Source organism: Oncorhynchus keta, chromosome 35 (assembly GCF_023373465.1).
Source record: "Oncorhynchus keta strain PuntledgeMale-10-30-2019 chromosome 35, Oket_V2, whole genome shotgun sequence".
Taxonomy (NCBI): Eukaryota; Metazoa; Chordata; class Actinopteri; order Salmoniformes; family Salmonidae; genus Oncorhynchus; species Oncorhynchus keta.
In genome coordinates, this window is record NC_068455.1 from 58,518,452 (window position 1) to 58,546,349 (window position 27,898).

The 27,898-nt window shown below is 45.1% G+C and overlaps 1 protein-coding gene across 10 annotated transcripts in view; it reads left to right on the forward strand.

The window, feature by feature from the left end:
• Positions 1 to 27,898, forward strand: part of LOC118368723 (nuclear factor 1 B-type-like) — an 89,664-nt gene that overhangs the window by 35,800 nt on the left and 25,966 nt on the right. For 8 of the 10 annotated variants that reach the window (XM_052497177.1, XM_052497178.1, XM_052497185.1 and 5 more), the window contains exons 3-4: positions 24,418 to 24,468; positions 26,102 to 26,170. In XM_052497177.1, the coding sequence (XP_052353137.1) occupies positions 24,418 to 24,468; positions 26,102 to 26,170 (120 nt within the window). The remainder of the gene's footprint in view (positions 1 to 24,417; positions 24,469 to 26,101; positions 26,171 to 27,898) is intronic. The other 2 variants (XM_052497179.1, XM_052497184.1) reach the window with 1 other exon arrangement.

The window sequence follows — 27,898 nt, forward strand, 5'->3', positions numbered from 1 at the left end:
TGTTCTTTTGCCCATCTTAGGCTTTTTATTGGCCAGTCTGAGATATGGCTTTTTCTTTGCAACTCTGCCTAGAAGGTCAGCATCCCGGAGTTGCCTCTTCACTGTTGACGTTGAGACTGGTGTTACTATTTAGAGACTATTTACTATTTAATGAAGCTGCCAGTTGAGGACTTGTGAGGCGTCTGTTTCTCAAACTAGACACTCTAATGTACTTGTCCTCTTGTTCAGTTGTGCACCGGGGCCTCCCACTCCTCTTTCTATTCTGGTTATAGCCTTTTTGCGCTGTTCTGTGAAGGGAGTAGTACACAGCGTTGCATGAGATCTTCAGTTTTTTGCCAATTTCTCGCATGGAATAGCCTTAATTTCTCAGAACAAGAATAAACTGACGAGTTTCAAAAGAAAGTTCTTTATTTCTGGCCATTTTGAGCCTGTAATCGAACCCACAAATGCTGATGCTCCAGATACTCAACTAGAAGGCCAGTGTTATTGCTTCTTTAATCAGCACAACAGTTTTCAGCTGTGCTAACATAATTGCAAAAGGGTTTCCTTTTAAAATTATAAACTTAGATTAGCTAACACAACATCCCATTGGAACACAGGAGTGATGGTTGCTGATAATGGGCCTCTGTACGCATATGTAGATAATCCATAAAAAATCTGCAGTTTCTGGCTACAATAGTTATTTACAACATTAACAATGTCTACATTGTATTTCTGATCAATTTGATGTTATTTTAATGGACAAATAATGTGTTTTTCTTTCAAAAACAAGGACATTTCTAAGTGACCCCAAACTTTTGAACGGTAGTGTATATAAAGTGGAAATAAATACTTTCAATTGTATGAAGTTCTGGAAGCAGTAACTTGGACTTGTTAACTACCAATTGCAACATTAAACTCCCTTTCAAAGAGCAATACTTCATTGCAATAGGTGATCTCTTACCAGTTTAGCCTCGTCCTTTTTCCAGACAATATTTGACTTGCATGTACACGTAATCAGGAAATGAGCCACCATACCAGGCCGAAAGTCACCTTCTGTTATCTTAGCTTCACCTCTCCCCTCACTGTACACAGTACATACGTGTAGTGTCAAGTTCTGCCATGGTTAACTTTTTCCTCTCATTCCTCAACCTCTGTGTGTTCGAGAGAAAGATTACATTTGATTAATACCAGCTCTGGGAATAACCAAATGACGTTATTCTTTACGGGGAACAAAGATCATGTTTAGCGCAGTTTTCTGTTTAGGCGCTCAAAGGAAAACAAGGTGTAGCTTGTAAACATTGAGGGGGGAAACAAAATGGCCGTATCCTGTCAATCATTTTGATGTCATGGTTACAGCCGCAGATTTCTGGTTGTCTTTTGAGTTTGTTGAAGAGTATAGTATCTTATATTATCCATTGTAGACTGTTTTTTACTTCCTCTTTCAACTTTCCTCACTAGAATATAACCAGGGGAGAATCCCGCTGCATTGAATGTATTAGTTCAGGGTATTGTGTTACATAAAGCATACTTCATGCATTGTGATTGTTGGCCATTTGCAGGAAGCACTCGGATGATTTGATTTAACACCAAAAATATACCAGCCGGTTCCTTTCCAAAGTCCTGGACATTTTGCTCTTGAAGAAATGCTTTGCTATACCTTATATGACGCATCTTTCTCTCAATGCATGTTTGTCTCTATTACTTGCTAATTCCTCCCGCTGAATCAATCCAGGTGGCTTGCTGCTTACTCATCTAGCTCTATCAGGTGTTCTACTCCAAAGGAACATTTCCCGTACAACGGATACGTTTCACTTCCTTCGCCAATGCCTTAGTAAATCATACACCCGCGGCAAAGCCAGATAGAGATCCTATACAGACCGAACTGTGTCTGTTACAGAAGGGAAAGCCCGGCTGTACGGCTTATCTCTCCGGCTCCAGCGTCTATCATCTGCTGCCTACAGACAGAGTGCTCTTTCATTCACTCCCCTGAAAGAGGGCTCAGAGAGAGAGAGAGAGATTTAAGGGGCAGCATTGTTTGTGTTCTGTGATGCTTAATCACTTTTGATTGGACACCATATTAAAACTTTGGCCCTTGCTGGGAGAACTTAGTGACTGGTGGGCGAGCTCGAGCGCACGCACGCACACACACACGACAGACAGCTTATGGTAGACTTGGGAAATGGTTGGAGGTGGCTTCTGCTCCCACTGGCTTTGTGCAAGCAGGGAGGAAAGAGGGAGAGACACAAAAGCTGAGCAGCAAAGGCTTCTGGTACAGAGTTTACTGGCTCCACTCAAAATGCAATTGTGTGTTTCTTAGTGTGTCACAATCGCTTGAAGGAGTCCTTATTGGGAGAAGCTATAGCATCAGGGAAAGACCTTTAAGAAATCTTTGCCTTTTGGCTTTGGTGGGTCTACCTAGAATACTTCAATGCATATTTTCATGGCTTATCAGTGAGAGAAAAGTCTTGCATTTACATCCTCAAACTCTTGTCTTTTCCCACGAGCCAGAGGTATGACAGTCTTCCCCACTACTTTCCTTCCTTCCCACACAACCTTTCCCTCAATCTCCATTACACTGAAGGACTGATTACACATATGTTTACATATTCCATAGAGCCCTGAGAGAGGAGATAAACCACTTCTGATGCTTATCCCCGAGCCACAATGTGGAAACCACTAACATAGAACATAAACCAAGGGTTGCAGCAGCCCTTTCATGTCTTAAGTGCCAGTGGTGGGTGTTTGGCTTGTACCTCAATAGGCAGGCTTAGGGAAGGGGTGGCATGGCGTTGTTTGATATTGTAGGCTAACCTTAAGAACATGTCTGCTTAAAGCAGGGGTGGCCACAAGGGTGCCCGCGCGGACGATACTATTCAAAGGACTTTTGATTGTGAATGTAAGGGTTGTGTCCATTGTAGAAATGCTTGATACAGTCAGTATATGTACTGTTTTGGAATGAGCATATGCAACGGGAGAGGTTTTTGATACGAGAGTGAATTAACGACGCACAGAATGGCTCTCATAAAGCATGTGCTGGGCCTACTCAAAGGGGGACATATATTTACTAGTTCTGTTCCTCTGGTTGGTACGGTCATGTTGTCAATTTCTGTAGCTCGGTGTGGTTTGCAGGCCATCAGCAGTAAATGTGACCTGGCGAAATATCACCCGCCCTAAAAATACCCCCTCACACGCGTACTTCTCATTCACATATACCCACACCCTGTTTGGATCGGAGAGTTTCTTCTTCTTAGGCCACCGCAGACCAATTCTGCACAGCTGTGGATGAGATTCAACTGCTAAAACCATCAAGACATCGAATGTCGAATACATTTTCTGGTCTCGAAACATCGCATCCAGGGAAAACTTGCAGTTTTGGGCGCGGCGTCAGAGGCTTTTTTGTGGCCGTTGTTCTTTTCTTTTTTTTACTGCATGTTTTCAACCCTTCCACGGCTATGCGATACATTCCCATACGTGGGCCTACAGCTAAGCCAGGTTTTAATTTCCCACATAGCTCGCACAGCGCACCACCACACCCCTGTTTTTAATGAAGTGCAGATGTGAATACGTGTGACCTTCACCTAGAGCTCTGTACAAGTCAACCTGATTACGCCGCAGTTGACAAGATCAAATGAGGTAACATTGTTTATCGAGTCAACATTTCCCACCAAACTACAAAAGTTTCTAATTTAACAAGCCTAATTTAACCCTGTGTGCTAAAACTGTATTCAATTGCCATCAATGTTTTATATCAGTAGCCATTACCTCAAATTGACATATTTGGGGCTTCCTATTCAAATGTAATTTTCTTGTATCTCATCTCTCATTGTATACCTTCCCCAGAGCATAGGACATCTTGATGATATACAAAAATGACTTGTTTACCCTCTCTCTCCCTACACCATAGAACACCGGTCTGCTAGTGACGAGTTAGCCTAATAAATATAAACCTAATCCACTAAGTATGTGAGCTCATCCCTCTTAATTTGTTTGCTGCTTCTTCCTCCGACGAGGATATCCTCAAGTGACGCTCTAAGCCATGGCGTCAACAACCCCAAGTGACTGTCTAATACTCTGTCAGATACTTCTCTAGCCTCTTGATGATTGTCTCTCGCCTTTCATTGTGTTTGATGGGCTATATTTTCCTCATCTCGTTCTCCAAAGACTCCTGATAAGGCGGCCATTTTATGTGTGCAGCAACATTAGCTGTCTGACTCGGGTTTAGTTGACTACTTATTTACCCACATGGGCAGAGCTGAGCCAAACTTTAATTATGAGTGACCCACTTCCAAATATGTTAATTTGTTTTTTAAAAACTCAAATCATTTACTGTCTAGAGATGACGACAGCTGTCCTATAATGCTCCTAAGCATTTCATACTAGTTTGTGACTACTCAGCATTTAGGACGTATGCCTCTCTATACAAGTAATCTGTCTATTTGCAGAACTGTGATGCCGAAGGGCTGCTTTGACTTGTCTGAGGTTTGGAAACCTAATCTATAGTAAAGCATGAAAAGAGCTCCTTTTATGAGGTGATAATGGACTGCTAATTCTTCTGGAAGTTAAGCAGAGTGACCAATTGTTCAGTCAACGGTTTTATGACCTATTTGACTTATGACCCTGTCCACACCAGGGTGAAACAGGGCAGCACCTTGTCTTTTCAAATTCACGTCCACTCTCTGTGGGTTTCTTGGAATGTGTGGTCTCACTTTTACGGAACGGCAAAGTACATGTTGGCTGTTTTGTTTGCATTGTTTTTATCACCTGCAATACCGAAACACCAACCGAGAAATAAAGCAGCTATTGTTGTTATGCTCTAGACTGTGGTATTAAAATTATGAATAGGCGATATACTCAAACCAGATACCAAATCCTCTGTACCTAATAAATGGGTCTAATTTAGCGGTAAATAAGGTGTTTACGAGTTCTATTGGTGGCCTTTTGGCTTTGGTGACACTCCCTTTTCCTCAAATGCATTCCAGAGGCTCTTGGCCTCGATATACTATTATACTATCTCACTACGCTTGGATCTGTTGCCCTTTCCTTCCTTCGCCGGCACACACCACAAACCGTATCGACTTCAATTACCTATTAGCCCTGTCGTCCTCTCCCTTGTTTCCAGGCCGAGGCATTTACTGGCAGTTGTTCTGTTTATGGTTTCCCCTGGCCAAAACGTGCATGAAGAGCATCGGCGGATGAAACGAGACATGATTTAGTGGCCTCATCACAATGCGGTGTGGCGGTGCTGCTCCGGCAGCCAGCTTCCTACCTTTGTGTGGACGAGGGCCCAGGGGTGCGGCTAGAGGATACATGGCCCGCGCTCCGGGCTCCCGAGGCGGGGAAGGAAGCTCGGTGTCAAAGGCGCTCGGCGGTCGCTCTCCCTATTATCTGGGCCAAAGACACTCACTCCTCCATAGTCCAGCAACATTAGGGGTTTCCTTCATATGGCTGAGGACTATGACCAATAGAAATGTAAAAGTTGATACTTAAGTCATTTTATATAGTCAAGGTTTATGAAAACATACATCTCGACAATACTTACAAAATTGAGTTTAAATTTGAACCGTGTCTTTCTGTCGAATCGTCAGGCCCTAAATGCTGGCTCCTCCTCCTACTGTTGCTTCTCCCTCCTCCTGTAACCTTGAGAGGAGAGAAGCCTGTGCAGGCCCCAAGTTCAACGAGTGCATAAGGCATATTTTCGCTGAGCGTGCCTGGGCCGCCCCTTCCAAAGCACCCCCCCCCCTCCTTCCCTCCCTCCTTCCATACTTCCCCCCCTCCTAAAACCTTTCACGGTCTCCACAAAGGGAATACATTAAAAAAAATATATTCCATATGATCTGTGGAATTCTCTCTCAATTGATAATAAAGCCTGCCTTACCTGCACTGTTCTGTTTTCCGTGCTTAATCTATGACTTGCTGACTCGCTTGTATAGTTAAGCAATAAGGCCCGATGCGAGAAGGTGTGACATATGGCCAATATACCACGACTAAGGGCTGGTCTGGATACAGCCCTTAGCCCTGGTATATTGGCCATATACCCCAAACCCCAAATGTGCCTTATTGCTATTATAAACTGGTTACCAACGTAATTAGAGCAGTACAAATACATGTTTTGTCGTACCCGTGGTATGCGGTCTGATATACCATGGCTGTCGGCCAATCAGCATTAGGGGCTCGAACCACCCAGTTTATAATAGCTTATATAACGACCTCCCCGGGAAGATTTTTTTTCTGAACTCTGAGCTGCGCTGTCCTTTCTACTCAGCGTTGTTTGCTGTATTTGCTGTTGCTGTATGGCCTTCCGGAGTGGATTGCCTGGTGTGTTCCAGGTGAGCCATGCCAAAGCTCAAGTGGCTTGGACCTGGCCCCAGCACTGCAAATGGGAAGTGTTTCGACAGGGCTGCCGGCTAGCAGGCCAGGGTGAGGATCAGGACTAGTGTACATGCCTGCCGTTGGTGTCAGTCGAGAGATGATGCTTTCACTTGCCTTTTTCAATCAACAAGAAAACATGTCCTCACTGCTTTCCAAGGGCTGATGTTTTCAGGGGGATGTTTTTGAGCTCAATAGATTTATGGTGTGGGAACCCCATTCATTTGGTCCTTGTTGACATAGTTTCCACAAACGTATGTCCAATCTGAATTGGAAAGTACATTCAATGCAAAGCCTACATATTTAATTCAAACGGAACGTAATGAGCATATCAGCAAACAGTATTGTTCCTACATGCCTTGACTGTTGTCATGGTGGATTATTTACATTATCTCCTATCTGTCTGTGTAGACATTTTGGTGTAGACATTTTGGTGTAGACAATTTGGTGTAGACATTTTGGTGTAGACATTTTGGTGTAGACATTTTTGGTATTTGACTGCTTTTTATTATTCATTTGGCTTTTTTCACTCTGGTTACTTTAACACAGTGCAGATATGATGGTAAAAATGAATATAACTCCAAATAAAATGGATAAACAATGAATTACCATAGATTAAATCAGCTCAGTACTACAGAGCCTACCTGCTAGTTTGTTGATAGAACAACATGTTGCCACTTTTGTTAAGCGTTTGTACTTGCCGGGCGTCTGGTTTTGACATATAGTGTGGGGGGTGGGTGGGTGGGGGTTTCCCCCAAACGATGGAATGTGTCCCGAGGCTGAAATAACAAATGCATTTGATGCTAGGTTGTTAAAAAAAAATGGTTTAATGGCGCTCTGTTCTCGCCCTTTGCATTTGTCTGAAGGTGAGGAGAATGTTCTAGAATGGAAAAAATGTATGTTTGTGGTCCGAGGCACTCAATTGTAACGTTTTCCGAGGCACACACTCGATTGCGACGGTGAGGGGTGATTAGGGAGGGAATCAGATCACACTCAGGAGAACACAGAACAACGCTAACAGTAACACACAGGGCAACTATTCCCCTTCTCTTCCCTTTTCTTCCCTTCCCTCTCTGCCCTGTTGCTTGGGACCCTGAGAGTGAAACATGTCCCCCTCGAAACAATACATGCTTTGCCCCGCGGTGTATACCTTCCTGAACACACACACACCCCCGCTACCCCTCCGCCCCATCCCTACCTCATCCACCCCCACCCCCACCCCTACCCACTGATGGTTTGGCTTCACAGATAAAGTGAAAACGACATGCTAGGATGACTGGAAAGCAGCAAGGCAGCATTTGGAAGCTAGCTGTGAAGCCTGGTGTAAAGACCCCCATTGTCAGGCTGAGTGGACAATCCTAGCGAACTGGAGGAAGTGGAGGAAAGAGCACCGGGGGAAGGAGGGAGGGAAATGGGGGAGGAAAGAGCACTGGGGAGTGATTGGAGGGAAATGGGGGAGGAAAGAGTACCAGGGAAGGAGGGAGGGAAATGGGGGAGGAAAGGGGGAAAGTGGTGAAATTCCTGATTTTCCAAACGATGGAAAAAAATGTGGCAGTTGTGTGATATTTAGGCCTAGTTCTGCCGTTCCATGTTCCTGTAACATGGCGCCCTACTCCTGCTGTCATCCGTGTGAATATTTGAGAGAGATTATAAAGTCGGGAGCCTCGTGGGAAAGAGTGAAAAAGCTTTATGAGGACAAATCCAACCAAAAGTTAACTGTAAATCTCTCCCTCCCGCAATAGGACCTTAATAATGAACGCCTTTCAAGGCTCTGACAGAAATAAAAACTTGCAGAATTAGGCCACACGACAGGTGTCTTTGTTCTTGGTACGGTATCATCCCTGTATTTTGGCAACATCCCCCAAAAATGGGCTGCAAAATAGAAGCATTTCACATTTTTAACATTCTTACTTGAGAGGGAGGAGGACTGGGCTTGCCATGCCAGGCTGTCGTGATATCCACCCAGAGTACACCTCCTGTGTAATTTAGACCTAATTTGCATACCCTTTAATTATTTCCTTTTAGATACATCAATTACGACACACCGATATCCCTGTGGCACTCATCCAGGCCCGGTTCTTAAACACTAGACTTTGTGAGGCATTGTTTATGGCTTTTCAAACAATTTAGCAGTTGGTTCCCTCTCCAACTGTTGCCCATATAAACTGGGGCTGTGCTGCAGCTCTGTACCCCAACCACGTGTTGTTACGGCTGCAGTGTGGTGCGAGGGGCTGCCCCGGAAGGAGCACCGAGACGGGAGCACTGAGACGATTTGCTTCCTATAGTCGTTGCCATGAATGCGGAATGCCATACACTCATCAGGCACGCTCTTCAGACACTGCAGCTCCACGCTGCCACACCTTGTGAGGAGGAACTTGTAGGTTGGACTTTGTGTGTTTGTAGGAATAAAAGTGGGGCACTGCTAACCATATCTACAATGTGCAAGCTGGAGTTTTGGCTGTGGTAAATAAAAAAGTTATGATCGGCCCTGCATGGTGTCGAGGGAGTTGTTTTAGTTGTGTGTGGGCGCGTGTGTGTGCGCAACTTTGTGTGTTTGATTATTGATTTGGGAGATCCCCATGGCGATTGCTCCATCAGGGGTGGAGGAGTTCTTTACTGCCTCTGGAACCCTGCCAGATCTCTCTGACGTTGTGGTGGGCACACGGTTTTTGTTTCTCCTGAGTTTATGCGAGAGCATGTGCTCTTCCAACCACTCAGCTCTGCTAAGACAGACTGCTCCGCTTGAGCCTCCGGCTAAAATGGATGAGCGAGCCCATCTCAAAATCTTGCAGTATCAGGACCGGAGATTGCTTCTGTTACCCAGAAATGCCGCTGAACACCGCCGACCAACAAATGTGTTTACGTTTGGCTACACAATTTCCTCCCTGCCCCGACCCCCTCCACTGAAACCTCGTCCCAGGTGTGGGACCGTTACTTGGGCACCACCCTCCTCTATTTCCCCCTTGGCTGCCATTGATTTATCCCGGCCCTGGCATGGGGTTTCAAACGTCATTTAGCTAGCTCCGATGTTTGGGCTCATTAGCAGGAAAGGAAGGGTTTTACTGGCCATGCGGCATGCAGCCATTTTTATAACACCGACTCCATGGCCTCTCGTCCTCTTATAGCCAAGCCGGGTATTAGGAATCGTTAAGAGGTTTTAACAGTCTTTACCTGAGGACATTACAGGTTGAATGCTGGGGTGTGGAGGAGGGTGGAAACATTGGAAATCCAACTGTTGATACCTGCTAGTAGTCTGTTGCACCGCAAAGCTTCGTTCTGGACCTGTTTACATGTGGGGTGTTCTAGCACTAGAGCAGTACATGTGGGGTGTACAAGCACTAGAGCAGTACATGTGGGGTGTTCAAGCACTAGAGCGGTACATGTGTGGTGTTCAAGCACTAGAGCCGTACATGTGGGGTGTTCAAGCACTAGAGCAGTACATGTGGGGTGTTCAAGCACTAGAGCAGTACATGTGGGGTGTTCAAGCACTAGAGCAGTACATGTGTGGTGTTCAAGCACTAGAGCGGTACATGTGTGGTGTTCAAGCACTAGAGCGGTACATGTGGGGTGTTCAAGCACTAGAGCGGTACATGTGTGGTGTTCAAGCACTAGAGCGGTACATGTGTGGTGTTCAAGCACTAGAGCGGTACATGTGGGGTGTTCAAGCACTAGAGCGGTACATGTGTGGTGTTCAAGCACTAGAGCGGTACATGTGTGGTGTTCAAGCACTAGAGCGGTACATGTGTGGTGTTCAAGCACTAGAGCGGTACATGTGTGGTGTTCAAGCACTAGAGCGGTACATGTGTGGTGTTCAAGCACTAGAGCGGTACATGTGTGGTGTTCAAGCACTAGAGCGGTACATGTGTGGTGTTCAAGCACTAGAGCGGTACATGTGGGGTGTTCAAGCACTAGAGCGGTACATGTGTGGTGTTCAAGCACTAGAGCGGTACATGTGTGGTGTTCAAGCACTAGAGCGGTACATGTGGGGTGTTCAAGCACTAGAGCGGTACATGTGTGGTGTTCAAGCACTAGAGCGGTACATGTGTGGTGTTCAAGCACTAGAGCGGTACATGTGTGGTGTTCAAGCACTAGAGCGGTACATGTGTGGTGTTCAAGCACTAGAGCGGTACATGTGTGGTGTTCAAGCACTAGAGCGGTACATGTGTGGTGTTCAAGCACTAGAGCGGTACATGTGTGGTGTTCAAGCACTAGAGCGGTACATGTGGGGTGTTCAAGCACTAGAGCGGTACATGTGTGGTGTTCAAGCACTAGAGCGGTACATGTGTGGTGTTCAAGCACTAGAGCGGTACATGTGGGGTGTTCAAGCACTAGAGCGGTACATGTGTGGTGTTCAAGCACTAGAGCGGTACATGTGTGGTGTTCAAGCACTAGAGCGGTACATGTGTGGTGTTCAAGCACTAGAGCGGTACATGTGTGGTGTTCAAGCACTAGAGCGGTACATTTGATTGCTTGATCACCATTGGATGCCCATCTCGGAGGAAATGTGTCATCATCAAAATATTCCTGCCTGTTAGCTTTCAGAACTCCATTGTTAGCCAATCCAATACTTCTCCATATCTCAATCACAGAAGAAGATGGAGCACAGTTGCGTGAGGGGTGGGGGGGACGGGGGGGGGGACGGGACGGACGGACGGACGAATAAGAGAACATTCTGTCTTCATTTGCACCTGTTTTTACGTCTTCCCTATTGAAGTTACGTCATGGCAGAGAGAAAAAAAAGTGCTTGTCGACATCTGTTGGCAGTGCTGCTAGTCAGTTTTTATGTTTGTAAAAACACATTAAACACCACTCCGTTCCAAACATGGGTACTACTGCCAGCGAAGCTGTCTGAATGAGTGCACAGCTTTGTTCCATTGTCTGTCTTGGGCCAAGGCCTCTCCGCCTTGCCTTAGATGTGGAATTATATGATCCAATATGTCATCCAACGTCGTAATTAAGGTGTGGGAGGTCGTTGGCGTTGTGTGTATGGGTATGTTTACTTCTGTGCCGTTGGCACAGGGTGATGGGGGCAGAGATCCTTTGTGGCCTCCTGCCAGTGGGGATTCTGTTGGCTAAGTCAGCGGCCAAAGGCTTGCGGTTGTAAGCATTGGCTAGTGGGAGTCACTGGCATCCTTCATTGGCTGGAGTTCAGAGTTATAAAGATATGGAATCCTCCATTCACAATTAAGATTCTTCAAGTATTTTTTTCCCCCCCTCATAAGCCATTTATCAGACTCTTTTATCCAATTTACATGTATGCGCGGGTACATTTTACATATGGGTGAACCCGGGAAACAAACACGCACTCCTTGCATGGCAAGGGCCGTGCTCTACCAACTCAGCCATACACGACCTTGATCAGTCTCCATTGGTCAGTGTATAGACATTTGAATCAATACTAAATTGATTGCAGTTGTCACAATGTAACAGTTGATTTTTGTCTGATACTCATTCGATTACGATGAGATTATTGGACAATTTTACCCCTGGATATTATAATAACTTTTTGTTGTTGTAAAACATGAACTTCCAGGAATATGTCATAATTCAACTTTCAAGGACCACCCCCTGGAGTTTTGCTAAAACATAGACTTCCCGGAATGTTATTGGAAGGAATGTTCACATAATACTGTTACAAAAGAGAGGTTAGAGAATGTTAGCCGGCTAACCCGCTGAAGATCTACCCGACTACCACCCGGCACTTTCCTAGAAAACACTTTACACCCCCCTCTCTTTACATCCATACATTTCTCTCTTTCTTCCTCTCCCTTTCCCAGTCCAAATGACGTGTAGCAGGTTTGAACCCCCCCCTCTCCTTCCACTATTTCTCTCTCTCACTCTTTCCTTCCACTATTGCTCTCTCTCACTCTCTCCTTCCACTATTGCTCTCTCTCACTCTCTCCTTCCACTATTGCTCTCTCTCACTCTCTCCTTCCACTATTGCTCTCTCTCACTCTCTCCTTCCACTATTGCTCTCTCTCACTCTCTCCTTCCACTATCTTTCTCTCTCCCTCCATTTCTCTTTCTTTCTTTCTCTCTCCCTCCATTTCTCTCTTCTTTCTCTCTTTCGTTCTCACTCTCGCCCCCTCTCCTTCCCTCTTTCTCTGTTTCCATCACTCCATTTCTCTCTCTTTTTTTCTTTCCCCCTCTCTCCTTTTTCCCAGTCCAGACGGCGTGCAGCAGGTTTGAACCCGCCACTGTGGGGCTCCCATGCCACTCATCAGCAGGGGACCCGTGCATTTGTCTCATAATTATCAGGCAAGGGGTGTGGGAGGAAGGGATGATAGGATGAAAGAGCAGAATCACACAGCCCCTCCGTCAAAGGTCTGTCTGTCTGTCTGGGTGGGTTTTCTATGATGTGGCGTTGTGCTAATAGCAGCCCCTTCCCAAAACCCCAACCCCCCTGTCCCATGCAGTCCCACACTTGAGAGCTGCCTCTATTGAACCATTCCCGCCGTGAATTACCACGCATCATCACGATCACACACACACACACACACACACACACACACACACACACACACACACACACACACACACACACACACACACACACACACACACACACACACACACACACACACACACACACACACACACACACACACACGCACGCACGCACACATCCCAACTCCCGCTGGTTCATTCACAAATACAAAACACCCCGGTACCCTCTCTTTTCTCTCTCTCTCGCTCTCTCTCGCTCTCTCTCTCCCCTCTCCTCCTTCCTCCTCCTCTTCACTATTTGCTAAGAGTTAATGGACTGTTTTGGCTAGCCTCCAGGCGGTGAGTGTCACCTCATTAGCCCAAGCAGCCCCCAGACTGGTGAGAGAGAGGTGAGAGAGAAAGAGGGGGCTACGGCGGAATGTCATTGGTCCTCACCCCCACCCCCTTTACCCCCCCCCCTTTCCCACCCCCACTACCATCATGAATGAGAAACACGCATGCATAATTAAATCTATAGTCTCACCCTTCCCTCTTTTCCCTCCTGCCTCCACCACATATAAAAGGGGAGCCTTGGACATTTGCCACTGCCAAAGATGGCTCCTCCCGGTCCTGTGGAAAGTGGCACCAACCTCCTCACCACGTAACCCATTATGTTACCCCGAGACGAGCAGCTTGGGCAGTGGGCAAATGCAAATGCCAGCTAGACAGTCAATTAAGTGACAACAAAGCAAATTGTGGGTCTGAGGCATACCAAAATCATTCTGTTGTTTTAATGCTCACGTGCTGATGGGTGCATTGTTTCGACATGATAGGTGTCTTAGCTAACAGCCTGGAACCAACATAGTGTAAGTGAAAGCCTGATCTAGTTTAAAAATATTTATGACAGAACCTTAGTAGTGTGACTGGGACTTTGAAGTCATGAAAAGCACTCTGTCATGTCACGGTCAGGCTATGTCTTGCATGGCTGGAGGCTTTGTGTGTGTGTGTGTGTGTGTGTGTGTGTGTGTGTGTGTGTGTGTGTGTGTGTGTGTGTGTGTGTGTGTGCGTGTGTGCGTGCGTTCGTTCATGCTTGTGTGTGTGGAAACAGTGACTGGGGCAGTGTGTGGTGAAGCCCTACCTGCATGCTTTTTTTCATGGGACAGCCAGATGAGCCTCTGTGTTGTCTGCATCCCAGGCCCTGACCACAGAGCACGTGTATGGCACGGCACAGCTCTCAACAGGAGAGTGTGTGTGTGTGTGTGTGTTAAGCTTGCAGCACTTCAGAGATCTCAATTCTCACAGACCTGAATAATTTGTGTGTTTATCTGTGTGTAATTTCATAGTGTGTGTATGCATCTGTGTATTTGTGCATATCTTAGTCCACATGAACAGATGTCGGATCTTAGTGTGAGCCCGTTCGCTACAGCAGGAACATCTTGCAGCAACAGGATATCTGAATTATAATGTGGATTATAATGAATGAACATTTTGGTAGGTGTTGATGCAATTTCAAAGTGGAAATTACAAACTTCAGAAGCCTTTTTTAAACCTCAAATACACTACAAGTTTGAAATGTTGTGCATTGCAGGGAAGTTCTCCTGCAACAGGGGGATCAAATTAAGATCCTACATCTGCATGTGTGTGTGCATACATTTGTGAGTAAATGTGAGCCTGCACGTACATATGTGTATATGCCCACAGTCTCCTCTCTCTGCCCTCTCTCTCCTCTCTTCTCCTGTCTTTGTATTCCTGGCTACTTACCCTTTCCCTCTCTCTTTCCTGGTCTGGCCTGGCCTCATTAATGATGTGTCAGCCGATTCAGCCCTTGTTCCCGTTCCTCTCTGGAATGAATGTGGGCGATGCCACACTGTTTGTTGACCTGAATGAGAAGTCTGTTTTCTCGGGCTCTGTAAAAGCACTCGTCTTTTCACCCCCGTGAGAGTTTATGGACGAGACAGCATTGAGTCCCCTCAAAAAGTGTAAGAGAAAGGGGAACCAGTCTCCAGTATCATTAGTATGCACATCTCTTCTTCCCCAGAGGACACACACACACACACACACACACACACACACACACACACACACACACACCCACACACACACACACACCCACACACACGGGTTATTCTCACGAAACTGACATTTGACCAAAACATTCTCAAGTGTCATTTTTTCATAAAATGTCCTCTTGGATCACCGAGATTAGGATCTGTACGTATCAATTTTATAATTATCATTATATTTTTGGTCAGATAAGATGCATTTTAGCACAATTTCCACAACAACCAACACAAAACTTCTCATTACCGCAACAAGTCCAAAAAAGTTATAAACAAATGTCAAATATTATAGTTAAACATAACACTGAAAATTGAATTAACATTTATTTCATCATTTATTTCATTACCATAACCCAATTTTTCCAAAAACTTTTTTTGTCATAATCATAGGCGTGTACATGTTCTTTTTTAAATTTCATTTATGCACACCTATTTCGATAAAGAACAAAAATCACACTATCAGATGAATCTAAAATTGCTAAAGTATATGTTTTACACTGCCTAATATTTCCTAAATATTGCCGCATTACAGTAATGATAAGTAGGTTTCAGGGATGAGACTGCATGTTTTGGTAATGAGTATAGCATAGTTTGCCAATGAAGAACTGTACTGATCTCTATCAGAGATTCAGTAAACCAAAATAATCATCAGTGTCATTTGTTAATCCCAAATAATACTAAAATCACTGCTCTTAATGCAATTGATTAAAATACCTCTTATTTCAGTGCGTAAGAATTGTAATTACATGCATTCATTTTCAAAAGTGGACTTAAACTTAACAAGGTGACTTTAAAAAAAGTTAGTTCATATTTGTGTATTTGTACATGGATATTTGTGGTTGTAAGGTATTTTAGATGTATTTCTGGATTGGATGGGATCCTATGGGCAAACAACATGACACAATATGCCTATAAAGTATTTAAATATGTGAATATCAAACAACAGTATAGGTAAGTGTAAAAGCAGGTACAAAATTGGGGATATCCTCCTCTAAGTGGTGGGGTTACTCTTCGTTGAAACACAAACTGCAGATTGGGACTTAAAGAACGGTAAATGGGGTTTATACACCCAATATTTCTTGAAAACCCCTACTGAATCAAATAACTGTTGTTTTACAAAAAATCTATACAATTGGTCCAAGTAAATAAATAAAGTTTACCAGTACAGCACACCCATTGACTATACATTAGAATTAGCTTATTATCATTACTGAAATGACGGTTCTCATGACTGAAACGGACCCAAAAGATTACGTGGTAATGAGAAATGTGTGTTTCGGTAATGAGAGGCCCTTAGCTCAATCTGCAAATAATAGGAGACAGCCGTTATGAGTCAGCAAACAATTGACCACATCACCAAAGCCCATTCATGCCTCCATGTTGGTAAGGTAATGGTTCTCTGACTTTTCCCCAATTTGAGCTTTTTAGCTGTTTCGGTAATGAGAAGGCAAAGTGGGGTTAAAGGGGTGTTTGAGAATAAGAACCTCATTCTGAAGGCACATAAGCACATCAAATAACTTAACTAGTGCTCATCGAAGGATTGTTCCTCTAAATGATGCATCATGGGAGTTTTTACAGGAACTTGAAAAGGTGTTACGGTAATGAGACATGTCCACAGACAGTGTTTTTACATAATAAATACTATAGTTTTCAACTAGTATACCATGTTTATGATTTATGGACAAACTACAGCAACATATTTAGTATTTTATTCGAATAAGTTAGATTTGTCTAAAGTAGAATTGTATAAAATGACCTGAGAATTTAATCCGGGCGCATTTTGATAATGAGAATGTGGGGTGAAAATGTACAAAATTCTGGTGAAAATGTACAATATTTTAAAAACAAAACACATTTTCAGAATTATAGTTGATTTTTGCAGCTGCATCATGATTGTGGAATTCAATTTGCTACAGACATGTTTAAAAGTGGTTTCATGAGAATCACGAGAACCCCCTCCCCACACACAGTTCCTGTAGCTGTCTGTGAATGCTTTTGCCCTGAAAGTTGTATGCCACCCCCCCCCTCCACATCGCCCTCCTCTGTCTGACCCTGTCTGTCTGACACTTGATTCCTACGTCTCAAAACCTGACAGTCCCACTGTCTCACTGTCTCGTGGGTGTGTGGGTGTGTGTGTGTGTGGGTGTGGGTGTGTGCGTGTTCCATTCAAACAAATCTGTGGTGTCTCTCCGTCGAATAAAAAGAAGGCAAAATGTCATTGTTCCTTCAGTCTTTTCAACTTTACCCTCCTTGTCTCTCCCCACCTCCCCCCTAACACTCCCACAAGCCTTAAATGTGTTCCTAGACAGGCTTTTTGTATCATGTCTGCAGTCGATCTAAAGCAAATGTAGCTGAATCTAATTAACATGATAGAAGACTAGGGGGGGGGGGGCATTTCCTAGAAGAATGCTTTGCTGTCTTCATATCTGTCCATTCTGCACACACAGTAAGATTTATACATTTCTTAACACATTTACTGCTGTCTTCTGGGTCTGCGTTTGTATGGGCTCGTTTTACCACACATGCTCTCTAGGTATTGGCAAAGGATGAGTTCTCAAAATGGCCGTCAAACTTAGCATGTCTTCCTCGTCTTCTCTCCTCGATATTGGTCTCTTGGCAGACAGGTGTCGGCCTTCAAAGAACGTTATGATACGTTAGTGCATTAGATGCCAGGGCATGAGACTGCCATTGTGCAGACTGGCACACACGCACAATGGCCTCCCTGGCATGATAAGATCCTCCCTCCTCTGGGTAGATATCCTCGCCCTATCTTTTGTTTGGCTTGTTTGGGTTGCGGCTCTCTCCGATAAAGGCCACTTTGTTTAGTCAACAAAACGGGGGAGAGAAGGGGCGAAAAAAGAGAGGGAGAGAGAGCGACAGTAGAGGGCGAGAGAGAAACAGAGGGCCACTAAGAAGAGAGAAAGAAGGGAAAGAAAGTGTGACAAAAAAAAATGTGAAAATGGTGGAGGATTGAGAGGTACCAGGTTAGATGTAGAGGACGATTTAGACGTGGAGAGGAAAGCATATACTATACTATACTGTTCTGACTAGATAAGAAATTGATACAGTTGACACAGTTCCTGATACAGAAAGAGAGATAAATGTAGGCAAGCACAAGAGGAGACAAAAGATATGAGATACTGTTACAGACCCAGAGACGGAGATACACAAAAGTATGTGGATTTGCCTATTTCAGCTCACCAGTTGCTGACAGGTGTATAAAATCGAGCACACAGCCATGCAATCTCCTTAGACAAACATTGGCAGTAGAATGACCTGTACTGAAGAGCTCAGTGACTTTCAACAAAATCAAGTCAAATTGTATTTGTCACATACAGTACACGTGTTTAGCAGATGTTTTTGCGGATGTAGAGAAATGCTTGTGCAGGAATATCTGACAGAATAATCAAACATTTTCACAACAATATACACACATCTAAAGTAAAGGAATGGAATTAAGAATGTATAAATATTTGGGCGAGCAATGTCAGACTAAGATATAGTAGAATAGAGTATTTCCATATGAGATGAGTAATGCAAAATATGTAAACATTATTCAAGTGACTTGTGTTCCATTAAGTGGCCAGCAATTCAAAGTCTATGTATAGTGATGGCCGTGGCACCGTCATTGGATGCCACCTTTCCAACAAGTAATTTTGTCAAACTTCTGCCCTGCTAGTGCTGCCCGGTCAACTGTAAGTGCTGTTATTGTGAAGTGGAAATGTCTAGGAGCAACAACGGCTTAGTCGTGAAGTGGTATGCCACACAAGCTCACAGAACGGGACCATAGAGTGCTGAAACGCGTAACGTGTACAAATCGTCTGTCCTCGGTTGCAATACTCACTACCCAGTTCCAAACTGCCCCTCGAAGAAACTTCAGTCCAACAAATGTTTGTCAGGAACTTAATGAAATGGGTTTCCATGGCAGAGCAGCCTCACACAAGCACAAAACCACATTGCTCAGTGCCAAACGTCGGCTGGAGTGGTGTAAAGCTCGCCGCCACTGGATTCTAGAGTAGTGGAAACACTTTCTTTGGAGTGATTAATCACACTTAAATATGCCATTTAGCAGACGCTTTTATCCAAAGCGACTTACAGTCATGTGTGCATACATTCTACGTATGGGTGGTCCCACTTCACCATCTGGGAGTCTGACGAAAATGAATCTGCACAAAACAAGGTCGAAACAGAAATGGTTTGTCAAGATCGGTGTGGAAGAACTTAACTGGCCTGCACAGAGCCCTAACATCAACCCCATCGCACAACTTTGGGATGAATTGGAATGCCGACTGCGAGTCAGGCCTAATCGCCCGACCTCAGTAATGCTCGTGGCTGAATGGAAGCAAGTCCTCACAGCAATATTCTGACATCTAATGGAAAGCCTTCCCAGAGGAGTGGAGGATGTTATAGCAGCAAAGGGGAGGGACCAACTCCAGATAAAAGCCTATGATTTTGGAATGAGATGTTAAACGAGCAAGTGTACATGTACTTTTGGCCATGTAGTGTAGCTGTAAAATGCAGTGATGGAGCAACATTTAAGAGAAAGCTAGGATCTGGAACCAGGCCCACAATGATGTCATCATGGCTAAGCCGTTAAGGATAAAAACCAGGAGCAGAGGAGGACACAGGACAAAGTCCGCACACACACACACACAAACTCACACACCATGACTATGTGCACCAGGATAGACCGACAGACAGATGGACAGCTTGCCTGCCCCTCTAACGGCTTGCTCCTCGGCCAAACTGGTGCAGTAGAGGGACAGAAAGTGTGGCCATATCAAATATTTACACTACACACAGCTGTATTGTTGAAACATTATGGGCCTAGCACTGCCGTAATTAGGCGATATTTCTACGTCTCTCTCTCTCGTTCTCTCTCTTTCCCTCCCTCCCTCTCCTGGGCCGCTGAGATGCGTCTTGGCTCAGGACCCATGCTTCTGGCAGCCACAGCTATACATGTGCACAGACCCCGGGTGCAGCAGTCTAAAATGGCTGCCAGGCGGCTTCTCTCTTCCCTCCCTGAAATGTCGACGTTGGTATGCATCTGCGGCGGCGTGTGTGTATGTGAGAGTGTGTGTGGGATGTGTGTTTGTGGGATCAGGTAGGTGTACTGCAACGAGTGAGTTTGTAAAAGTATGCGACTGGTTTAATATACACAGTGGGGTGGGGGTGGACTGAGAGTTTCTTCGGGGGAAGGTATGGGTATCATGCCAAACTAGATAAAGGAGAGTGCAAAAAAACTTGTTGGCGTGTTTTGAGAGAGAGAGAGAGAGAGAGAGAGAGAGAGAGAGAGAGAGAGAGAGAGAGAGAGAGAGAGAGAGATCACAATAGCAAAGAGTCCACGTTGTGCATAAGGTACGAAACAAACTCAGTGCATGTCAGTACTCCCCACAATCCCAACGTGTCAGTCTTCCTCACTCAAATCACAGCCAAGATCCTCAAATCCTCTGTTTTGCTTTTTTTTTTCTCCTCCTTCTTTGCGAGCCCAGTTTGTTTGTTTAAACAAGTGGCAGGGACGGAGAGGAGCCAAGAAACGTTGTTTTTGGAGTGTGGCTGTGTGTCTCTGGTATCTTGCGTTGTGATCCGGGCCTTGCCAAACTCCCAGGGCAGAGCCAGAGCTCTACCTCGCAGACCGAGACCACACTGTTTATTTACGGGTTGCTGGCGCCTGTTTGAAGACGATTGGATTGGTCTCCATTTGGAAGGTTTGATGCATCTTTTGGATGGAGATTGGAGATATTTTCTGTAGAGGGAAGTCTTCACCCCTGTCAGGCAGTTTATTTCTTTGTATGCAGACTTACATTTTCAGAGTATGCAATTGTACAACATATAGTGCCTTCAGAAAGTATTCGTACCCGATGCTTTTTCCACATTTTGTTGTGTTCCAGCCTGAATTTAAAATCGATTAAATTGAGATACTTTTGTAAATGTATTTCATTTATAATACATTTGCAAACATTTCTAAAAACATGTTTTCACTTCGTTGATATGGGGTATTGTGTATAGGAGGAGGAGGGAAAAATTCAGGTTGTAACACAACATAATGTGGAATATGTCAAGGGGTGTGAATACTTTCTGAAGGCATTGTTGGCACATTCCATTTTTCTCGTTAGAATAGCGGTTATTTGGAATGATTCCTTTTTAAATGTGTTCATATGTTGATTTTATTATTAATTTCAAAAATATATATAAGAATATTTTAAACCCTGGCCTGATCGACTGCTTCAACACACTTGAACTGGAATTTGAACTTGAACTTAACTTCAAGCCCTCCATAACAACCTCCTACACCTCCCTAGCTACAGGTCAAGGGTGAAATGTATGTGAGATGTCAGGTGTTTTCCAGCTCTCAGATGTATGGTGCTCCCTCAAACCTCTGAGATGAGTTGACAGTAGATGCCATATGCCTGGATCCCACCTCACCTCTTCCAGGTGGCTCCTCTGTAGGCCTACAGTACTGTAGGGCAGCAAAGTGAAGATGCTGCTTCTGCTGCCTGGGTTCTTTAATTGCCACGACCATCTGGTCTTTTGTCAAGGCTGCCTTTTCACTCACAATGGTGTGTTCCATGTTAGACGAAACAGCTCCCCACCTGTTCTCTCACAATGGTCTGTTCCATGTTAGATGAACCAGCTCCCTACCTCCTCTTTCTCTCACAATGGTCTGTTCCATGTTAGATGAACCAGCTCCCGACCTCCTCTTTCTCTCACAATGGTCTGTTCCATGGTAGATGAACCAGCTCCCTGCCTCCTCTTTCTCTCACAATGGTCTGTTCCATGTTAGATGAACCAGCTCCCTGCCTCCTCTTTCTCTCACAATGGTCTGTTCCATGTTAGATGAACCAGCTCCCTGCCTCCTCTTTCTCTCACAATGGTCTGTTCCATGGTAGATGAACCAGCTCCCTGCCTCCTCTTTCTCTCACAATGGTCTGTTCCATGTTAGATGAACCAGCTCCCTGCCTCCTCTTTCTCTCACAATGGTCTGTTCCATGTTAGATGAACCAGCTCCCTGCCTCCTCTTTCTCTCTCTGTTTCTCTGTCCCTCTTTCTCTCTCTGTAGCGCCCTCCCACTTTCTCTCCTCTCTCTCCCTCCTCCCCTGTCCCTCTGTCTGTCTCTCTCTTTCTTTCTCTCCTGGGAGAGGGCAATAGTTGACAGTTGTAACTAGACTGACGGATGGTTCTGAAAGTGGCATGAGGGTGGGAGGTGCCAGGGTGACTGGGTGGCAGGGAGCAAGAAAGGAGGAGAATCTCCCTGCAATCACTTATTGTATGGACGTGGTTCCACACAAACCGTTGGCACAAAAGCCCCCGGCTGTGGCGTGTAAACATAGAATTCCATCTCGTTATACATTATTTTTATGGCGTGTCAGTCGAATAACAAATGGTCTTGCATGATGTGCCCGAGAACTCAATAGCACCATGCAGTTTCTTTTGCTGCAATAATGTGAATTTCCATCCAGAGAGTCCTTTCTTTTCAGGTAAATGGTGGATTACAAGCTAGCAAAAGAGACAAGCTAGCAAACTAGCCAGCTCAGAAAAATAAGTTGCGCCCAAAAGAGCGCAAGCTATCGACATCAGACTTCCCTAGTGTCCTCTGTATCCTGTAGAGACAACTCAAAGTTGGGACTGTTCAGGGTTAACCATAAGGGGAGATATTTTTTGTTTAACATATGTGTTGTTCCCTACCTATTTTGTCAGTGTTGAGCCGCAGCCAAGAACATTCTGTTTTTGCAGTGCCGTTTAATGGTCATAAATCTCTCTCTCTCTCTTTCGTTCTCTCTCTCTCTCTCTCTCTCTCTTTCGCTCTCTCTCTCTCTCTCTCTCTCTCTCTCTCTCTCTCTCTCTCTCTCTCTCTCTCTCTCTCTCTCTCCTCCTCCTTTACATCTACAATTAACCTTATGAGAGAGGGACGGCTCTCCAGCGGCAAAAGGGAGTGTTGTGTTGCAAGGCGAGGATATCTGAGTTCACTGTCTCCCTGCCTCTTGTCCTCACTTCTCCGCGTTAAAGGCGTAGGGCACAGGAGGAACACGTGGAGGGCGGCTGTGGTGAATCATTATGGAACTCAAGGCAAACACAGCCTGGCCATTCAGTGTTGTACTGTTGTACTTTTACCCCCTCGTGTGCTGCTTTTTCCCTGGATGGTTGGTTGAAGCGGGGGCTGGTAGAGGGAGGGGGGTTGGTGGAGGGTGGGGGGTCCTCCTCTCTTCCTCTCCCATATGTTGTTGGCTTTTGGGTGACGGCGATGTCGTCCTACTCCGGTCGGCTGATGCTACAGTAGGCTTTGTGTGGAAGAGCGGGTGTGTAGTGTCGTGAGGAACTGGTGTTTATGTGAAATTTAAGTCAGCTCTTAGGTCTGCAGTTGAAAATTAGTTCCAATGTTATATGATATGAACTAGTGTTTATGTTGTCGATGTCCTCGCCCTCTGATATGCCTGGACTAGTTCCTCACCACTAGTTCCTACACACCCGGTCTTCCATACAAAGCCTACTGTACTAGTTTTTAGGTGAAATGAAGTGAGCTCTTTGGAGCCACTTTCTATTGCTGACTGTATATGACATGGTCAAGTATTTACGTTAAAAGCCAGGCTCTTTTGGGCATCGTTTGAATATCTGTTGGTGTTGCGTGGCGGTTCGAGCCGAGAAAACAGACCTGGCGGTTGGCGGTGACTAACGAGCAAGGTGGCGGCTGAGGAACGCCAGTTACCCCAGCTTATCCTCTTCCCAAAGGTGCTGTAAGGTAACATCATCAATCAGACGAAGCGCTTGGAGGCTAAGATAGGCTACCTTATGGGGAGAATTCCTGATGTGTTTCAGAGTGTATCCCCCTCCTGTTGCGTGTGCTATGTGCATGCCTCTCTCGGGCCGGGGCAGGGCAGGATGAGGCAGAGGCAGACCATGTTTTCCCTAACCCAGGCCCTGTAAAAAGTCAGACAGGATCAACCAGTCTGTATGTGAAGGTCAGGAGAACGCTTCGCCTCGTCTTTTTAAAAAATATTGTTTTTAATTGTCTTATTGTTTCTTTCCACTCCTGTTGAGCACTTCTTTTGTTCTGACTAGCGTTTGACTGTAGCCCCCGCCTCCTCCCTTTTCTCTGTCTCCTTTTTTCTTCTTCTTTAAACAACAGCAAATACCATTGCACATCTGGCTTGGTCTGTCAGGACTGACACGTCTGCAGACAAATTACGATAAAAACCTCAGACACATTCTAGGGAAGCTGAGGAGTATTCATTATATAATCTCCACGACTCCAGCTGATATTATGTCTAGGTTGAAATGAAATCTGATGGCCAACAGCACCTTGCTTCTTTGTTTTTGGCCACCCGTCACATTCAGGGTATTTTTGACGTGTCCTTATAGTAGTGGGTCATTGTATTGCTTTGGCAACACTGGGTGGTTACCATCCATGCCAATAAAGCTCATTTGAATAACTTAAATTGATAGAAGAGTGCTGAACTTTGATGACCTTTGTGGTATTTAATGATCTACGGTTCAATGAAATGACGTGGAACAGATGATGAATTGACGTCTGTGCCCAGTGGGATGGTTCTATAATACTAAGCATGGTTCTCTATCTGTGTTACAGACTCACAGCAGTCAGGAAGTCCCAGTAACAATGAGCCAGGCAAGAACCCAGGTATGTACCTGAACCTCACTGTCACGGTCCTCCAACCTCTGTCCTGTCAATCACAGCTCTATAGTTCCCAGTCCCCTCTCTGTACTTGATGGTAGACGATTCCAGAATCTGTTTAGGATAGTTACTCTTTGTGTGTATGCTCTCACCTGGCATAATTATCTTTAAACAGGATGTGACCTTTTACAGTTATGCAGACCACAGCCAATGTAAGGTTTCTATGGAATTACATATGAATTTAATCACCCTGTTGCAGGACAACATTTTAAACTTGTCGTGTATCTGAGGTTTAAAAAGGCTTCTCAAGTTTGTGATTTCCACTTTGAAATTTGAGACTTTATTTTACAAAAAATGTATCAACCCACTACAAATATGATCATTGATTATAATCCACATAATAATTCACAAATTAAGATCCTACATCTGTATAGACCAGTGGAGGCTGCTGAAGGGAGGATGGCTCATAATAATGGCTGGAATAGAGTGGAATAAATGGAATGGTACTGTGTTTGATACCATTCCATTGACTCCATTCCGGCCATTATTATGAGCCGTCCTCCCCTCAGCAGCCTCAACTGGTCTAGACACCAAAACAAAACTGTTGTCAATCTAAGAGACAAAAACGTTTGGGAAACACGAAGGCTAGACAGTTATGTGCTCCTCTGTAGTTCACTAGTGGATGTCTGAGGCCATAGTTCTTGTCCTTGCCAATAAGGGTTGGATAGCTAAGCTACGTCTAGTAGCCAGTCTGCTGGCTACCAAACAAAATGGCCACTATTCCAAATAATCTCCGGCAGCCTATTGCTGCTCTCCTGGACTGACCTGGACTATGTCATCACGGGCAAGAACGTAATTAGCTCCGTACCTCAAGAGTAGGTTCTGCCTACCCTGCATGTGCGTCTCTCTGCCAAGTCAAACACTACGCTGAGCCAACGTTGAACCTATGACTCAGGCCCTGTGAGGGCCTCCCTAGCTGCTCCCACTACAGTGCCACAGTTCCCCCTGTCATTCTCTGGGACGCCCGTTGGCTTGCATTGAGGAATTAGGAGGAAGAAAGCGCATTTAGCTGCCAATCGGAATCTAGACTCACGCCTCCCCCCTATGTTGTTGGCACACCCAATGGTCCTGCTCAGAACATCAAAGAATGAAATGTCAAAGTCCTTTTGGGTGTCAGTGACATGTCTGTCTGAATGGCTGACAGACTGACATTAGCCTGGTCACAGTTATGTTTGTTCTGTATGGCCGACTCCTATTGTCATGACAAACATATAAACAGCACAAACTGATCTGGGACCAGGCTAGACTGATGGGTCATGATAGATCTTTTTCTCACTTTCTGGGCTCCATACATATTGTACTTCAAAGCCTACATGTTTCAGTATTGTCAATATTGCCATTATTCAGGCTGGAGCTGTGTTGGGTCATGTCGCTATGGTTGATGGGTAGATGATGGATGCTCTATTTTAGAATTGTTGCTCGTCCTGTGTATCGTAAGCAGGGGATCAAGTAATGATTTATTACTTTAGCAACAGCTCGAATCGCTACGAATGTAACTTACTCTCAGTGACGAGAACACAAAGCATTGGGTTTAATGTTGCGTTGATACATTGTCTGTCTGTGGTTTTTGTTTCTGCAGTTTACTTGGAAGACAGCTTCATCAAATCAGGAGTCTTCAGTGTTTCAGAGCTGGTGCGGGTGTCCAGAAGTAAGTATCGACTTTATCACCATCGCCCTCAATGCCCCTTATCCACATTGCCGATTCAAAACAGCAAGCTTCACAGTTGAGGAAATCCAGTCGAGCAAGTCTCCAGCATTAGAATACAACATGAGTGTGTGTACAGTGCACCGGAGTGTGTGTATGTGTGTGTGTGTGTGTGTGTGTGTGTGTGTGTGTGTGTGTGTGTGTGTGTGTGTGTGTGTGTGTGTGTGTGTGAGAGACTGTGTGACCGTGTGTGTTTGTATAGACTTGCCTGCCCTTTTTCAAAAACGATGACGGATGTTCTTTCAGGAATCGCTCTCCCCAGCTAGCTGAGGACAATGGTCCCCTCAGGCAGGATTTACCTGTATGGCTCAAGGGCTGTTGTGTTCTATCACATACCTATTGGGATGTTGTGTCCTGACCTCTAACATGCCTGGGGTACACTAAGAACTCACTGACACTGGCATACAACTCGTGTTTTCTACTTAATGTTTTTTTTAAGCCCCTCTGTAATTTGTACTGCCATTTTTGATTTGTTGTTTTTCGGATTGCGGAGCAGACCTTTTAAGCCAATTGAAATTCAGTCAGTGCTGTGATTTTGCAGTTCTGAAAATGCACATTCAAATTAAAGTGTGAGCAGGTGTTTTAGAATCATTGTTATTTTGTGCCTGGCATTGTTTGCATTCAGAAGTCAGGGTTGTATTTTCTTTAACAGACGGGGTTAAATGACTTTGGCTGGGAGACAGAGCAAGTGGTATCACACACAGTATGCTATGCCAAAAAGAGAGAATAGAGAGTGAAGGAAATAGAGAGAGAGAGGGAGAGTCTCGTTGGCAGTAAATTAAAACACAAATGCCCTTGGGTAGCCAATGCCAGGGCTGCCGTGGGTTGGGTAGCCAATGCCAGGGCTGCCGTGGGTTGGGTAGCCAATGCCAGGGCTGCCGTGGGTTGGGTAGCCAATGCCAGGGCTGCCGTGGGTTGGGTAGCCAATGCCAGGGCTGCCGTGGGTTGTTCCAAGACTGCAGTGCTGGGGTTGGAGCTCGTGCCAGTGGTAAACCTCAGACCACAACAGACCCCACCACACACTCCAGTCTCTCGTCGAGTCCAAACCAATCTACCCACCCACCCACCGCCCTCACAGGGCTACCATCGCGGGCAGCAGCTTCAAGAGCGGAAGGAGCTTTTACACAGTGCCCTAGTTAACACTCAGCTGTCCTCCCTGAAACAATATCCCTCCCTCGCGGTTGTCAACCACAGGGTGAAAAGAAGTAGACTTTCACACAGTGGTGGGCTGTGGTTTCTCAAAGCATATCACACATAAGAGCACCATGAAAGTGAACGTCAATGCACTTATTCATATGTGCTTGACCAATTACAATAGGTAATTGAGAATGATCCAGCTGAGCATAGGACCAATCAGAGAGCTGATGTGTGTGTGTGTGTGTGTGTGTGTGTGTGTGTGTGTGTGTGTGTGTGTGTGTGTGTGTGTGTGTGTGTGTGTGTGTGTGTGTGTGTGTGTGTGTGTGTGTGGCCTAGGTCATGAGTTTGCATTATGCTGGTGGAATGCAAAGGTTCAATGATTGTCAGTCATGTGAGAGGGGATCATGCACACTGAGATCATTTCAGTGAAATTGTGGGCCATGCTCAAGGTCACATCATATCGAAATTCTAACAGAGCTTCAGCAGGCAACCAATCAGCAGGCCAGTGACCAGGAAGTAACCTCTTTTTCTCTC